This window comes from Pyrgilauda ruficollis, unplaced genomic scaffold (assembly GCF_017590135.1).
Source record: "Pyrgilauda ruficollis isolate IOZ18807 unplaced genomic scaffold, ASM1759013v1 scaffold35, whole genome shotgun sequence".
In the NCBI taxonomy this organism is placed as follows: domain Eukaryota; kingdom Metazoa; phylum Chordata; class Aves; order Passeriformes; family Passeridae; genus Pyrgilauda; species Pyrgilauda ruficollis.
Window position 1 is genome coordinate 2,583,718 of NW_024524934.1, and position 17,072 is coordinate 2,600,789.

The following is a 17,072-nucleotide window of genomic DNA, read 5'->3' on the forward strand; positions in this document are numbered from 1 at the left end:
TTAAGCAGCATCTTCCACCTCCAGCTGCTTATTCCCTTCTCTTCCTCCCCCTTGCATCTGTCATGGAGTGAATCCCAAATCTAGGAACAGAGCAAGCCCAAAAAATTACCCAGGGAGAATAAAAAAATCAAGGAGATGTTTATTCAGCTAGATCAGCTCTCCAGTCTGAATCACTGCAAGTCTGCACAAGTGCTTGCAGGGGGAGAGAAGGGCCAGGAGGGGGCATTTTTGGTCAGCTTACATGCAAGCCCAGTTTTGGCCTCAGGATCTGGTTCTACATCTCTTATATAAGAGGCACATCAGCTTACGGAATTTCTTCCTTGCTCCTTATTTATGGGTTGTTTTTGTCTCAGTCAGGAAACCAGTCAGACCCTGCAAACAACGGCACTAACACAACCAAAGGAATGATGCAGAGGCAGGAACTCCCTAATGCAGTGCTACCACAGGAAAAAAAGATGAAATTGTACCCTTAAATTAGGAAAAAAGAGAGATGTGAGTTCAAAGAGATCTCCAGGGCAAGCACACTGGCAATTCACCGTACTCAAGCTTTGAGGTGGTATTTAGCTGAGGGAGAGAAAGCAAGATGTAAGGACCCTTCTGCAAGGCTATGCTAGGGAGTTGCCACAAAACCTGAATGGATCCATCACCAGAGTAATAAGGAAATACCTTGTTAATTGTGCTGTTGTGAAAATCCAGGAGATGAGACAAATTAACCACGTCCAGCATCTGTCCATTGGAGCCCCTCTGAGTGACAGCTAGGGTTATAGCTTTGCTATCATTTCAATTCTGCTTGGCAATGCCTTTTCCCATTCTAACACAATAAATTCATTCTTCCATCCCATAGGGATTTTTAGGCTGGATAGTTCTTACAGGAAGGTTGAGGTAAAATAGGCAAGTAAAAACTCTGAGACAAGGGGTAGTGGTTTTAAACTAAAAGAGCGTTGGTTTAAATTACATATAAAGGAGTAGTTTTTTACAATGGTGGTGGTAAATTGTTGAAACAGGCTACCCAGAGAAGCTGTGGATGGTCCATCCCTGGAAGTGTTCCAGGCCAAGCTGGACAGGAATCTGAGCACCTGGTCTAATGGAAGGCGTTCATGTCCATGGTGGGGTGGTGGAAACAGATGATCTTTAAAAATCCCTTCCAACCCAAATTATTCTATAATTCTATATTATTGAAGGCACACCAATAGCCCACTCCATCGTAGTGGAAGTTGTCTCTCCCATACTGCAAAAGACCACTGGAGACTGATGTTATCAAGTCCAGGCAGAAAAGGGAGAGATTCCATCAGAATAAAATTTGGAATTAAATACTAGTTTGTCTTAGGAAACTTGTGACTATCTGGCTCCCAACAAGAACAGAATTATTTCCACCAAGTTGCTAAAGCTAAAAAGAAAAGTCAAAAAGCAATACAACTTGTTGTTAAAAAAAATGAAAAAAAGCCAAACAAACAACTCTACTTTTCATAAATTGATTTGATCCCGAAGCAGCAATAATGCAGCAGCAGAAATACCTCTGCCCTGTGGAAACCTCAGCTAATGATTATAATTTCCAACAGGCAGCCTCTTAGTATCTGAAATATGCCCCTGAAACAAGGTCTTTAAATATCAGCTATTATAGTATTGCTGTTCTGGATTAGGCATATACCCACTTCATGCAATTTTAAAATGATACCCCTTATCTTTCTGAAGGAGAAACCAATAATGCATTCCAGAGCCCACAGTCTCAACCACAGTCTGGTGTCAATTAAACTCATTTGCTGTCCTACTGGGAGCATCCAGAGAAGATCTAAACAGCTCACCTGCCCGTAACTCCAGCTTCTTGATTTTACATCTTCAGCGCTTCCATGGAATACAATACCAACATCATTCAGAACATATTCTTCCCTTTCTTTCTCATCATCCAGGTACACAGCATCCACTGCATTAGTTTACCAAAAATAAATATTAGTACAAGTGCCTAATTTTCACATAGGACACATAAATGTGCATATATCTTAGCATATAATGCATTCATCTTTGATGAAAAGTTCCCCTCTTGCATCAAACAAAGCAATACTTGCTTCAACAGGGTACAGGGATAAGGAGGTAGTCATCCTAGTTAGGAATATGGTACACAACTTAAAAACATGCAAGATGGAAAAGTGCTGGCAACTCCTGCCAGTTTTCTCAGGATCTGTAAAGTATGATTAAAATGTCACATCAAGAATTTTATGATTAGTGTGTACAACTAATTTAAAAGTTGGAGCACCATGATGCAATTCTGCATCTATACAAACAGATCAAAGAACCATTTCAAACCTATTAAAGTTAATGGAAAACAGCTCAGGTCAAGAGATCTAAAGAAAAATCTGTAGTGCATTAAAAAAATGGAATACAGTTTTTATAACATATTAAGAGAAAGGTTTGATTGTCTTTTCTGTGCATTAGCTATTTACTGGAGTATCCGTTCCCCACATAGCTTGACTGACCAGGTAATATGAGGAGAAATTTATATTCAAAAGTGTCTAAGTGAGAACTGGAAATAATTGGATGAGGTCTTTACCTAAACATATACAAAGGGTACATTCTAGACTGGACTTATATCAAAAATCAAGAGTATATGCATACACGCTTGACTTGTAAATATGATTTACACATGTAAATAACTCATTATTAATCTTCATAAGAAACCCTGAATGACATGAAACCATTCAGACATTCACAGGTAAGTATGAAGCAGGCTGTGATGTTGAGATGCTGGGATAGTTGAAGATTTCTTTGCCAATGATTCCATTTTGAGACTAAAAGATACACGTTAACAATTAATAGCATGGGAATTAATTAGAGGAAATCAGTACTGTGGTTCCAGATAGCAAATTAAAGGGAATTTCCAACAGTTTGATATGAGCAAGTACAAAACTACGTTCACTACTCTCACAGTAGATTTCTTCAGCACCCCATTACAAATTACTAGAGGATCATTTAACTTTTAAAAGCCTATTGATTTGTTGTGTTTTGTTGAAATGCAAATCAGATTTGCACTTTCTTGTAAACCTCATCCTCAAAAGATTCTTCATTTTTCCATGAATCTGCAGTTTGGCCAAAAATAAGCTAAAACCTGAGCCCAAAAAAAAAAAACAAAAAACAAACAAACAAAAAAAAACCCCAAACAAACAAACAAAAAAAATCCAAACAAACAAACAAACAAAAAAAAAAAAAACCCAAAAACATCTGTGGCAAGGCTCACGTTTGCCTCAGCTAGATGAAAGGCTTTACCAATATACACACCTGACCCTTCTGGAAGTTTTGTTTTTCCTCAAGATATTTTTCTATTTCTAAATAAATATATATATATATATATATATATATATATACACACATAAGGGATTATGCCTAGATATGTCATATAATGACCTCTACATTGGTGTGCAAAGGATGATAGAGAAGCAGGGGTTAAGTGCAAGGAGCCTGTATTGCATTTGAGGAGATCAGTGCTTGCTGTTATGCTTTATGGCAGTTGCTGTACAGGCCCTGATGACTAAGTACAACTTTGCCTCAGCTAGATGAAAGGCTTTACCAATATACACACCTGACCCTTCTGGAAGTTTTGTTTTTCCTCAAGATATTTTTCTATTTCTAAATAAATATATATATATATATATATATATATATATACACACATAAGGGATTATGCCTAGATATGTCATATAATGACCTCTACATTGGTGTGCAAAGGATGATAGAGAAGCAGGGGTTAAGTGCAAGGAGCCTGTATTGCATTTGAGGAGATCAGTGCTTGCTGTTATGCTTTATGGCAGTTGCTGTACAGGCCCTGATGACTAAGTACAACTTGCAGCAAGCAGAGGAACAGCAGGTTTCATGGAGTTTTACCTAAAGCAGACAGGTCTTAGACCCACTCTTCTTATTTGGCAGGGTGGTATTCCCCTGGCTTCTAAAGGCTGGACCATTAAGAAATTTGTAAGCTTTTCACTACCCATGAGCTACTCAACCTCAACCTGCACCCAGGTACAAAAAGGATGATCATGGGTTTACTGTATTCAGAGGTGAAAGACGGCGTTCAAACTTGACAGTGAATGAAAAGGCTGCAGCCATTCCTGCAAGCAGGGACTCTCATATACTTATGAAACTGTATATTACATGACTTTTTTGTGGTCCAACAAGTTCTGCATAACATGCCACTAAAGATATGGCAGGTGTTACAGATCATGTAGGCTCTGTTTCATTAGGCTGGATTTGCCTGATTTGCGCATTGAACGATTATCTGCATTCTCTCACTGAGCTCTGGATTTTATTAAAGTCTGCCCATACAAATAGTACACAGAGTTCATTTAAAGAAGGAGAATTCACACCTTCTTCTGTGCAGTTACACATTCAGTGAAGTGTGTGCATATGCCTTCTTGACAGCTGTTGTTTTCTTTTGGGGATTAAAAATACCAACATTGATCTTGCTGGTATCAATTGAGATGCTTATGTTATTTTGAGACTGCATGATCTTTGCTAAATCAGATGAAAATTGATTAACTTCTCTGTCGATTATTTTAAATATTTGTGTTTTTGATAAGGTAAAAGGTCTTTTGTGTTTTATAGGGAAGCCAGCTGCTTTGATTTTTGACAGCTTTCACTGCTCTTGAGACTGTTTAGAAAAAAATATGAGGCATTTGTGACTACTTTGATGCTAAGCATGCTCTACATAATGCAACTCCTAATTATTTTGTGCAAGAGGAAGCTCACATCTGACAAACAGAAGAATTCCACAGAAATGTGCTGGGTTTGTTTGTTCTTTTTCTCTAGCAGTTCAGAGGGTTTTTTTACTCTGTTCTTTTATCCTGGGAATTTACTAAGACACCAGCAATGCTACAAAGAAGCAAATTAGCTTCTATGCTACTCTGTTTGAAGTTGGGGAAGGTGAAAATACACTTCACGTGGAGACAGCACTGCAGATGAGGAATCCCTTGCTAAAGACATGAGGAGTGCAGAGTAACTCTTTCTATTTGGGAAAGTGAATGAATTCTACCCAGCATGGAGGGACCCTAACCCCAGCATAGCCACCCTGTGGTGCTGGAAAAGCCATTTCTTCATGCAGACAGTGACAGCTGAGCACAGCAGCACCAGCAGACAGGTGAAAGTGGAAGCAGCAGGCTTGCCCTGAGCTCCCAGCCTCCCTTCAGTGTGACCCTGAGGGAATCCAGAAATGTGAGGCTGGGCTCACTGGAACCCACAGGGTTCATGTTGGGAAGAGGACAGTGCTGTGACAAACCCCAAGCTGCAAGAGGTGCACTCAGTTGTCTACAAAAAGCACTCTACCCAAGATCAAGATCAGTATGCTGCTTTGAATAGTGCTAGTACTTGCCTACATTAATGTAGCAAAAGGATGAAGCTCTGTGTGAATTTTGCCCATGCAGAATCTCTGACACAAGCAATAAAATATCAGATTTACCTATAAAAGTAAGAAAATGTTATTGGGCCAAATTTGGATGACTGGTAACATGTGAGAAGAGTCCAGAGTCAACCACATGTTACTAATCCTCAAACTGTGTTAGAACATTTAAGCAGAAGAAATATGCAGCTGACTCAATGAAGTTGCAATATATTAAATTGTTTAAATGAAATTCACTTGCATGAGGCTTGGGTAAGTGAAATGCACACCTCAGCCCACAGGGTCTGCAACTTACTCAGCTGCACTATGCACCTCCACCTGTGAGAGAGTCACAGAAGTCAGCACAACATCTTTTCCTGATAAGCACTTAATGTTCCCCAGCAGAAAGTTGCAGGGACTCAGCACCTGCTTGGAAAGAGCTCACAGCTCCTTGGAAAGAGCTCACAGTATCCAGATCAAAGGAGTTCTTCTCTGCTTTCATGTAGTCTGATATTGCCAAGAGTTTAGTTAAATTCCAAGAAGTTATCCTTAACTACTTGCCATTTGTATCTTCTGTTCCAGAACTGAAGAGGGCTCTGCATGCCCAAAAGCACATCTGTTTTATCCAACTATGTCATCTTGCTGTAGAAAGGATGCTGCCTCTCCTCACAGACTTTACCTTGCTTATTAAGTAATGAAAACTTCACCTGAGTAACTGAAATCTCAACCCACTAGTTAGGTGAATTCCCAGACGATTGGGGCTAGTGTATATAATTTTGGAGAGTTTGGCCCTGTGTCTTTAAAGTATTCTCGGTTATCAGTCTTAAATATAGCTAAAGGGACTAAAATATATAAAAACATATGATGGTTTTGGAAGCAAAGTACTCTGTAGCTTGACTGGTAAAGTATTCAAAATTCTTCTGAAGCAGCATGACAAAAAAACCAATCCTGCCTGGGAAAATATGTCAAAACTGAACTATAGTGAGAAAAGGAGTAATAAGAAAGGGCACAAATGCTTCTGTCCTAAAGAAAAGCTCATACTGACATATTGATGCTCCTCCGAGATGATGAGTCGGAAAGCTGCACCAGGCTCTAGAGCCGACACTCTGCTCCCTGCTATAACAATCCCCATTCATTCCTGGCATCAGTCTTCTCTCTTTTTAATGAGGCTTTTCACTCAGACTTTTCTGCTTAGCTATTAAGCCAACAAACAAGCCTAGAAGGTTTTCAAACTATTGTTTTCTCTGCACTTTAACTGCCTCAGTTTTTCTACCCTTTTGTCATTCCACTGAAAAATCTTTTCCAGCCAGGGGATAAAGCATGAAGAAACAGTCCTTGATTTTCTAACAAAAAGGAGAGGAGGGAAAGACAGATATAGGAGCCAATTAGCCCAAACTACCTAGGAGTAAAAGAGGAGCAAGAAATGAGGATATATCCAAATCCAAATGAAACAAGCAGGAAACGAAAACTACAGTAGTCAGCAAGGGACAAGACCTGAAGCCATTGAGACACACCTGAAAATGTGAGCTGCAGAGGGAAATGTCGTCCCCAAGTTGCCTGCCCTGGATCTGGGGTCACACATGTCTTTGCTGCCCAGAAAATCTTTTTTGCTTTCCTAAGGCAGACATTTTCCATCAGCCTTGCTGATGCCTGCCATGCATGTCTTGCTCCCTGTGAGTTTACTCCCATGTTGTGCTTTTAATCTTGCTGGCTTTTGGACTCATTCAGCTCAGGCATGAAGGAGGGAGGGCACAGGAGAGCAGAGTGTCTGTATACCATGAATAATGGTGGATCAGTCTGCACGTAGAGTTGCTGGGCAAGGAGGTGTGAAGCAGGGATCGATTTTCCCTTTCTTCCTCTGAGTAACATCTCACATCAGCCTGTGTGGCCCCAGTCACGCCACAGTGGGGTAGACAACCCCCCCACATCACATCTTGTCTCCACATTAGGACTGCATGCAGCCCCGGCTGGTTTTCTGCTAATCACGAGGCAAACTGAGGCAATTTAAGAAGCTTTTCCCTGGGGTTTATCCCTTTCCAAAGATGTGCTGAGCCACTGCAGCATCACTGTGCTGGCTGTTACAACACCCAGGACTAAAACCAAGTAGTGCTCTACCTTTAGGTAGAGCTTTCTACCTTTTCTGACTGAAGCTGTGAGTCTGATGATGTCAAAACAAATCTTGAAAAGTTTTATCTGCTCACAGTTGATCATAGCTTTGGCAATGTTTCCTCTCTTTCTGTTGCCCACCCTCCAGAACAAACTGTTAGCACACTGCTCTGAGGTACCTTACACTGCTTTCAGAAGTATCTCACACTGTGGCAGGGCCTTTGGCCCTGCCCTTCCCTCCTATTCCCACTTAACTAACTCCTCTTTATTCAGCATTAATCTATATCTTCTTAAATAATGCATAAGCTAATCATTGCTTATATTCCCTCGGACTAGGGGCAAGTAATGAATCCAGCACAAATCATTCCATGTACTGACAGCAGTGCAGCTGAATAATGGGCTCTACTAATAATGCTAAACTTGTCACTTGATAGGAGGGCCCTTCTTTGGTACAGGATTATTTGATTCAAGTACTGTGGTAAAAAAATGGAAAGATGAAGGAAGGATAGCAGGAGAATATTGAAGTTAGCTGGTGACCTAAATATACTGCAATACATGTGATTTGGAGCCTTGCAAGTGTCGGAAGCTAAGACAGTGCTGCAGCCTGTCAGAAGGCTGAGTCAAACCTTTCTGGTCCTCCTTGCCCTCTCCTGAAAGCCAGACACAGAGTTCATTGGGTAAAATACAACCCTGACAGCGTAAAGCCTGATTTCTTCCAAGGGCTGGGAGATTTTAAAAAAAAAGAAAAAAAATCGTACTTCAACCCACTGTATTATTAAAAAAGGCTCATTTGGAAAATGTTTTGTTCTTCAGAGAGGGCACAGTTGCTAATTAGTCACCACCAAAAGGGAAATTATAAGGGCAAATGTCATGTAGCAGCAGGAAGGCACCACCAGTGATGCCACAGCAAGCTGTCTCTACCTAACCTGTGCAGGAGCAGCAGCTCCCATTGAACTCCCGCAATATTTTCACTTCAGATGTTCAATACCAAATGTAGCAATTAGCAATGTAAGACAACAGATATGTGAGGCCGCCACATCTTACCCCACACCAAATCCTGGAAAAAAATATGCTTATATTGACTTGCTTAAGGCACACACAGGCACACTGGAGACTCTCAGTGCTGCCTATTAAGTCAGAGTAAAGCCTTGGGGTGTGTTTACTATGAGAAATGGAGCCTGGACTGGCAAACACAGACTTGGTCTCAAAAAACTGCAGAGTTTAGACAAAACAAAGGCATTGTTTCCAGCATGGAGCCCTGCTCACACAGGGCTATTCCCCAGCTTAAAAGACTTGACTTTTGGCAGAGTTACTGTAAATTTTCCAGACCCAGACTGACATGTCTCCAACCTCCTTGGTACCACGCTCCCGTTCCTGGACCAATCCACCTAAAACCTGATAAGCCCAGCAGCATAAAGTGCAAGCCTTTGACCAGGTACTTACGCTGGCACCAGGGATTGAACAAGATGTAGGTGTCGGTCTCTGAATTCCTGCGTGTCCGAAGGATGCCGTAGGGAGTCAAGACAGCAACATACAAGCGAAACTTCCCAATGATGCAGGTGGTAGAGGACATGATGGACAGCCGAATGGAGTTGTTTTCCCTGTGGATAATCTTCGCTCCCCACTGACCAGGTTTTAGAGCACTGCCTACTACGATTGGGATGTAGGTGCCTTTATTTTGCTGTGGGTAGCGACCTGGAGAGAGAAGTGAAGAGGTTCACCTTGTTTTGACAGTTCTTTAATTTTCTAGCAGTCCTCTGTCCCTTTGTTTTATTTTCAATGGAGGTGGCAGGTTTTAGTGGGCAAAATAACCTACTCTCTCATTGTCCCTCACAGGGCCTGGTAACTTGACAGCACAGCCACACAAACACCTGCAACATGTCCCTGCAGGCAGCCTGTCCCCACAGCCCCACCCACCTCACTCCAGTCTCACTGGCTTGAGCACTGCTGGGAGCATAGATAGCCCTGCCAGCATGAGAAGGGGCTGTCCAGGCTTTTTCTTGCTCACCATTGTTTATCCTGGTTGCTCCTTGCCTTGGTGTCAACAACACCAGCTAGACTGTTGGTAAGTTTAGGAGTTTAGGTAGGAGTCCCTTCCCCAGATCAGATGCACCCACCACCCTTGTCACTAGCACACAAGTGCCCTCTGGGACACAGACATCAGCTTTGGGGCTCTTTAGCAGAGCAGAACCCTCTTCTTATCTGCGCTACTGCACTGCCAAGCAGAGGGCAAGCGCTCTTTCGCAAAGTCCGCACAGATGGAGGAAACACAAATGAGTCCACAGGCAGATACCCAGTGCTCTGTTCCCCCCGAGCATCCACGCCTCAGGGACGTAGTAGGAACCAGTTCTGATGCCCAGAACATAAACCACCACACTGGGGCTGAATCACCAAATTTTCTCCACCAGAAATGGGTCCCAAAGTATGACACTCCTCCAAAGTACCTCACGTGAGAGTCTGCCTCACAGCAAGACAAATCACACCCCAGAGGAGCTTATTGTACTCTGCCAACTCTAAAAGCAGCTAGACGGATAGGCTACATGTAAACACGTACAGTGCCAGGATTTAAAGCTGTGTGAGGCTCCACCCCTTGAGACTAAGACAAACTAAATCTGGAAGCCAACCAGAAGCATAGACAGAAGAGATGCTTGTGAGAAGAATGAGTTCCTTATCTCATTCTCAAATCTACCCTTCATTTCGTATTTTAGGCTAAAATTCAATCTCTCTCATTCAAAAATAGGGTAATGAAAAGCAATGATGGCAGACGGAGGGACAGACTTCTATATTTTTCATTCCTACTATTTAAGAACTTCAAAATTAAACTCATTTTCTTGCTTGCTTATTTTTATACTGCCAATGTAGAGATAATCACAGATCTGAACACTGCTACATTTTGGGAAAGGACAACTCCAGCTTTAAATCTGAAACTTGCAAGCTGCCACGACATTTGTGTTTCTGAGAAATCTGGGGCTACTGTGCTTCATCCAAGAGATTATTCTGAGCACATGAATTTTCATTTCACAGATATTCAATGCACATAAATAGCCCACTTTGCCCTGCAGACCAGGGATGTTGTAACCCATGAAACTCATTCATATCAGTGAGGAACACAATGGAAGGAAAAGACCTACAGAAGAAAAAAGTACTAGAATAAGAGAGCAAAATCAATAGAAAACACTAGAAATAGAGCACCGGACACTTCAAATATAAACCATCAAAAGAAAGCCAGTGTAGAGAGAAGAACCTATAGAGGTAACAGATCTGGGAGCTGAACACATTCTTTGTAGTGCAACTGTGCACGACCCAGCTTGCCTCTACAGCTGATATTTTGCTTCTAGTTTTGACATAATCTTTTTCTTAAAAAAGCAGTCCACGCAAACAAAGCAGCAGAGCAAACCAAGCAGTTGAACTGATATCCTTGAAAACTGTTAACAACTGCTACTTTTAAAAATACCTCCCGTACCTCCTTCAGAAAGGTGGGAGGGGGAAGAGATTACTATTTTAACATGGTTAGGATCTGACATTCTTGTCTTTGCTGGAAGCTGCATGCTGGTGTAGGAGCCTATTGGGGACAGTAGAAGCTGTGCTCTGGCAGTGACTTTGCACCACCGTGTCTGTGTATGCCACGTGTACATGGGGAGACTGTAGAATCACTTCCCAGAAAATCTGCCTACAGCAACCAGATAGGATCTCAAAGAGGCCAGAAAAACTTTTCAAGACATCCTTATGGGACCACTGCCACTGGCATCTCATAAGCAGGTCTGGCGAAGAACCAAGCCTCTGGTATTCTCATTTTTTCTGAAAATTCAAAACTCCATTTTCCCTCCCAAACAAGCAAAGCCACAAGACACTCTAATATACCTTTTGCTTGACAGGGCAGCAGCTGTACTTGCTGTTGAAGGAGGATGCAAGGTTCAGCCCAGAGCCCCACACAGCTGGCCCCCACAGAGTTAAGAGGTCACTGCGTTAGCTTGCTCACTCATGAGGAGAAGGTGCTCTGGGGCACAAAGGATGCTCTGCATCCCTGCAGACATAGCAGATTTGCGAGGGACAGATATCCTAGAAGTCAGAGTACTTTGTGGGTGTTATAAACAGTAAATACAAGACAGCATAGTTTGCTCCTGACAGAAAATCATGATTTGGTGCTTGCTAATGGTTACATAAATCCTGAACCCACACGGGAGTTTGGAAAGATGGGCAGAGCCTTCAAGAGCACAGTGAGCAATTTCCAACGTTTTCTTTGAAGAGGGGACAGGTTCCCTAATCTTCTGAAATAGAACCAAACCAAACTAAACCAAACCAAAAAGCAAACCAAACAAAATACAAATGGAAGAATAGGGGGGTGTAAATGAAAGAGTAAGAGAATTGTTACTTCTGTCAGGAGCTTGTGGACCTGAACTGTAGACACACATCTAGACACCTGACAGCATCAGCCACTCTAGTCTCATATACACACATCTGTTGTCTTGATACTAGAGTGCTATAAAGCTGAGTAACTTTGGCATTGCGTGCTAAGGTTGCTGGCCAAATAATTCTTACATAGGCTCAGTACTATGTTCATCAACTCTGTAGGGAAGTCCTATCAGGATGGCTTGGCCTTTTGACCTTTATCTACATCTTGAACACACATTTCTGGCTGCAGTGGAAATGTAGAGCCAGCTTTGGCTCATAGCTGGGATATCTGCGATGTTGGCCCCTTCCTCAGAAGGAGTAACGTTCAGCGGTGATTTCATTCTCTGGCTGAGTCTCCAAGGAAGACAATTCAATACTATCCAAAGACTCATTACCAAAAGCCTGTGAATGCCTGGCAGAGCACTCTCTGAAGGGTCTCTGGTGCTAACCCAACCAACAGAGAGGCAGGAGGCAGTTTGAGTGCATGTCAGAACTGGGACATGTAGACAAGATAAACCTTTTTATGCTGACAGGAGGGTGCTGACATTATGCCAGCAGCATTAGCTGGCTCAGGATCTCTCCCACTCTGATTTGCACCACGAGTTGGCAGCCTGAACCATGCTCCACAGCCAGTTCTTTGTGGTTGCCTCACTCCCCAGTGTTCACGTTTGCTTTGGGTGTAGGAGGCCCTGGCCCTCACACGAGGACATTTCACAGCCAATTGCTCTGTGGCAGACAAAGTTATTGTGTGACATCACACTGTTGGGATGTTCCTGTCTGCTCACTCTAACAGCACATGGAAATGGGAAAATCCAGCCTGTGAACTCAGAAAGTCTGGCGATTCTTGCACTGGGTGATTTTTTTATAGGTTCCTTCAAAGACATCATGTACTGAATAGAAGCTACTGAGTGTCCTGCCTTTGAAGCAGGAGAGCAGAGAACTCACAGTGACCCCCTTTCTCAGGCCTCCAACACTCTGCATTTCAGTGCTAGTGCTAAGTCCTGAGCCACAGCGCTGCCAGAAGACATTAATTTTTACAGAAACCTCCCTTGTACAGAACATTTAATGGCACAAACAAATCTATTTCCCCTGATGCACAGCGCACACATCTGCGATCCTTTGATACTTCTTTCTTATCCTTTCTTATTCTACCCTGGTTTCCGTAGCTAACCAAGCTGGGGTCCTAAGCTCCTTCTCACTTCAGTTGCAGCTCAGCTCAGCCCTAGACTTCTTGGGGTTTCCAGACACCCAGGAAAAGTGGAGCAAAGTAGCTGTTGTTGCTATTAAAGGAGTTAATAAAATAAAATTTTAAAACATAAGTAAAGATCTACATGGAAAAAGACACCACGACTGCAGCATGTGTGGATGTGGGCATGCATGGGATGTCCCCTGTCACACATAGACACTTTACAGGGGCAAAGAGCAAAGTGCAGCATTTGCTAAAGCTTGCCAAAATCTATTTATGTAGCAGCAAAATAATGAGCCATCTAAACCCCAGAACTGTGGCCACACACATGCGTTCAAAGTCAGTTATTTTCAACATATGCCTTTCCTCCCTAGCATGTCAGCTCTGGTCCCATCAGGAACTGAGGCAAGCTATGTTAAATTCTGGGTAAAAGTGCCTCACCAGAGAGTGATTTATAGCAACAGAGAGAGGGTGAGAGATAGATACAGTGAGTTCAGCTGTCAAAACATGAGTGGTCCTCCTCCAGTTGTCCAATTCTGCCGTTCTTTACAAGAGACTAACAGGAACCAGGGCTTGCTCCATTCTATTCTCCTCTTTCTCCTTCTCTATCTTGCCACTGGAGGCGACTGACTACATGTAGTTTAGTTTTCCCCTTGATCCCCAGTGGGCATGCACACTGTTCTGTCTATGTGGGTGCATTAAACAGCTCATAAATGCCAGGGCTGAATTAGAGCTGTGCTGCTGGCACAGACACTGAAGGGACCAGCAGGTGCTCTTGGATCGGTCCTACACAACTGAGCTTTACTTCCAGCAGAGAGGAGGGAAAGTTTGGTAGCACAGAGATTAGAGATCTAGGGAGCTTCACAGGACATTTCCTTCCTGATGGAAGTGGGATACCTCAAAAGATAAGGAGGTGAACAAAGCTGTATCTCAGTAGCCTTTGTCTTTTTAGGAACCCTTCTTGGAAGATTGGCTTTTCCAGGAGTCAAGTGGTCTGTCTCCCTTTTGAATATATATTACACACAGTAATTAACAATTTTCCTATAAGTTCATTTGTTTTATCTAGATACACTCTTTCATATAAAGGGTAAAAAAAATCAATTTCAGCACCATCATGGAAGTATAATAATTGATATGTTGACAAATAAGTTTGAGCTGGAAGTCACCAGTACAGCAGACGTAAGCCTTTTGATAGCAAGCAGCCTTGGAGATAGGTGTTAGCATATGGGATTTATGACAAGAAACACAGAGTAAAACAAATTAGAAAGAAACAGGAGAGGTGCTCCAATAAAATTCCAAGCAATCAAAAAAAGCAAGAAGAAGAAACAATTTTTTGTTAAAAGTAGTAGTCTCTAATTATCTAACATCTCATCTGGGTTCCTACCACCCTCAAATTCCATTGCCTTCAGAAGTGCTATATACGAATTTTGAAATGTAGTAAACGCAAATATCTTGAAAGAAGTTTTCCTCATGGCTCCAGTTACGAATCCTTAACATCTGGCCACTCTGTTCCAGCAGTGAATGTTTCTAGTACTTTACAATTGTAAAACACACGTCAGAGCATGCACCTGAGCTAGTAAAACAACTAAAAAATACAGCCAGATTTTTTGTGTCAATTGATGCTGCTGAAGCAGTGCAAAAGTCAGCCTGATAAAGATTGCTTTGCATGAAATATTGCATTCATAGACCACCTCAAGGGACTCCCTCCTCTCTACTCCTCTGGGGCCCAGCTGGGAATTCCAGAGGGGAGGAAAAGAATACCCCAATGCCTTTGTTCACATAGTGGAGAGGTTTATTTTTTGCTAAGAGCTGGCAAACAGGTGTCTTTTCTGCTGGGAGGCAATCTCTAGTAAACATGTCCTGCTGCTAATAAATTATTTTTTCTGTCACAAAATGAGACTCCAAGTTTAGACCATCAGGTGTTTTTGGATCTAAAAAACTCACAATGCTGAGTTACCTACCAATTCAATGTGTCCTCTAGACTGGTTAGTTCTCTTGACAGTGCCAAGGAATCTCCTAAAACATGAAGATCTCCAAAGTTTTCCAAATAGCAACTTTTACCCAGAGTAAGAATTCAGCTCACCATCCCATCCCTAGTACTGGGGAACATCTCATTTTCCAACACCTCTGCTGGCTGCAACCTGCCCTGCCCCAGAGCTGCTGAGGAGAACAGGCGACAGCAGAGGGAGCAATACTTCCCACTAAGGTAGAATTACTGCCTAACAAAATCATCAAAACCTCAATCATCCTGGAATCTTTCCTGGCCCAATTCTGCTGTGAAAACAGGGAAAGGCAGTGGACACTGTAGGACAATGTGAAGAACTCCATTGATTCTGGTGTGCATATCCTGAACTGGACCTCTGGTTATTTAGTTGAACTCAGATATCCTGCTGACTATAAGTGGGAATTTGGTATCACCTAAATAAGCCATATGGGATCAGCTGTAAAATCTTTATGTTCTTAGCTTCTTTGATGTGTTTATAACTATCCCTCTGGAACTGGCTTGGGAAGACTGTGGAAAAAGGAGCAGTAAGTCTCTCCTCTGATCTTAGGCCAGAAGCCAATGATTTATAGAAGCCTGAGGAGAGCATATGGATGGGTGCATGGGAATCCACACATGCACACGTGTGGAAAGGTGATAGTAGCCTGGGGGACTGGAATTTACAGTCGTTCCAGAAGTGCGTCAATGAATAAAACGTCCATAATAACATTTAGGGCTAGACCAATATATATGGATTTATGAAGCCATTTAAGGAAAACACAAACAGACAGCAATTTATGAGGATGTGGGGAAATACATCATTAGAGTCAGGATGCACCATATAAACTCATCAACCCCTCAAGGATTTACAGCCACATACTGGAAACTACTACTAAAAGCAAGATTGAGGGCTGTATAAGCCCATCTCATGATTCATCTGTTTTTCAGAGAAATCCCTGCCAGTGTAGCAGAGCCAGTGGAAACTTTGCAGCACCCACACCAAACTGGTTGCCCCAGGTGTGGGAGCTATGCTCAGCCAGGCTAAGCCTTGCATTGTGGAAAACAAAGAGGAACACAAAATATCCCCACCACCACAAAGGTAGGAGTCAGGACAGATCAAGAGGAGTGAGGAAGTCCATTGGCTCTTCTGGGTTCACTGAGGCTCCAAACAAACTGGAATTAATCAAACTGTGGGGAACTAGATATAAGCACAGCATCTGCACTTCTCCTGTGGCTTTTTCATCGCAACCCCAGACCAATAAAACAAGTTTTACCCAAGTGGTGATGCTCACCTTTCCTCTTGTAAAAGCCAGGAAGTAGGCAGAAATGAAGGAAATATGTGGTGTTGGAGCAGCTCTCAAACCATAGGTACTGTGGCAGGGCTGAGGCCCAGCACAAGAACTGGAATTACATCTAATTACTCTTTATAAGTGGATATTTTTCCATGCGGATTTTTTGGCACATTCATTGTGTTGCATACTTTGGCAGGCAACTATGGTCTTAATTTAATAAAGGATTATGTGCAAAACTGAATTATAATACTTCACATGTTAGCATTTCAGTCAATTTCACCAGGGATGACTCTACAGAAAACAGTCTGTTAAAGCAAGAATTACTTCAGTCGTAAAGAACTATCATAGAAGGATGTCTGTAAAAGTGCCTTTCAAGAGATTGGGGTGAACTATTTATATGTTCACACACACACACACACATATATATATATATATACATACATACAGATATACAAAAAATATATATTTACACAGATACACACACATATATGTATTTGTTTATACAATTTAACCCATGAATTCTGTGAAAATGGCATTTAAATGGACAGTGGATTAAAAAGGATTGCAATTAAAGATTGTTCTCTGAGTGTTTCAGATCTTTTTTCACATGACAGAAGAAGTATTTGTCCCAGGTACCCTTGATTCATTATCAATTAGAAGGATTAAGCAGTCTCTACTTGCTTTACTTGCTTCATTAATCATCTTTTTAATGATGCAAAAGAAGAAAAAATAGGAGTGAAAAAAACCGAGAAAGGA

General features: G+C 42.1%; 1 protein-coding gene across 2 annotated transcripts in view; it reads right to left on the reverse strand.

The window, feature by feature from the left end:
* F13A1 (coagulation factor XIII A chain) overlaps positions 1-17,072 on the reverse strand; it is a 59,510-nt gene that overhangs the window by 31,887 nt on the left and 10,551 nt on the right. For both annotated transcript variants that reach the window (XM_041475427.1, XM_041475428.1), the window contains exons 4-5: positions 8,909-9,160; positions 1,803-1,921 (exon numbers count right to left, since the gene is read on the reverse strand). In XM_041475427.1, coding sequence (XP_041331361.1) covers positions 1,803-1,921; positions 8,909-9,160 — 371 coding nt within the window. The remainder of the gene's footprint in view (positions 1-1,802; positions 1,922-8,908; positions 9,161-17,072) is intronic.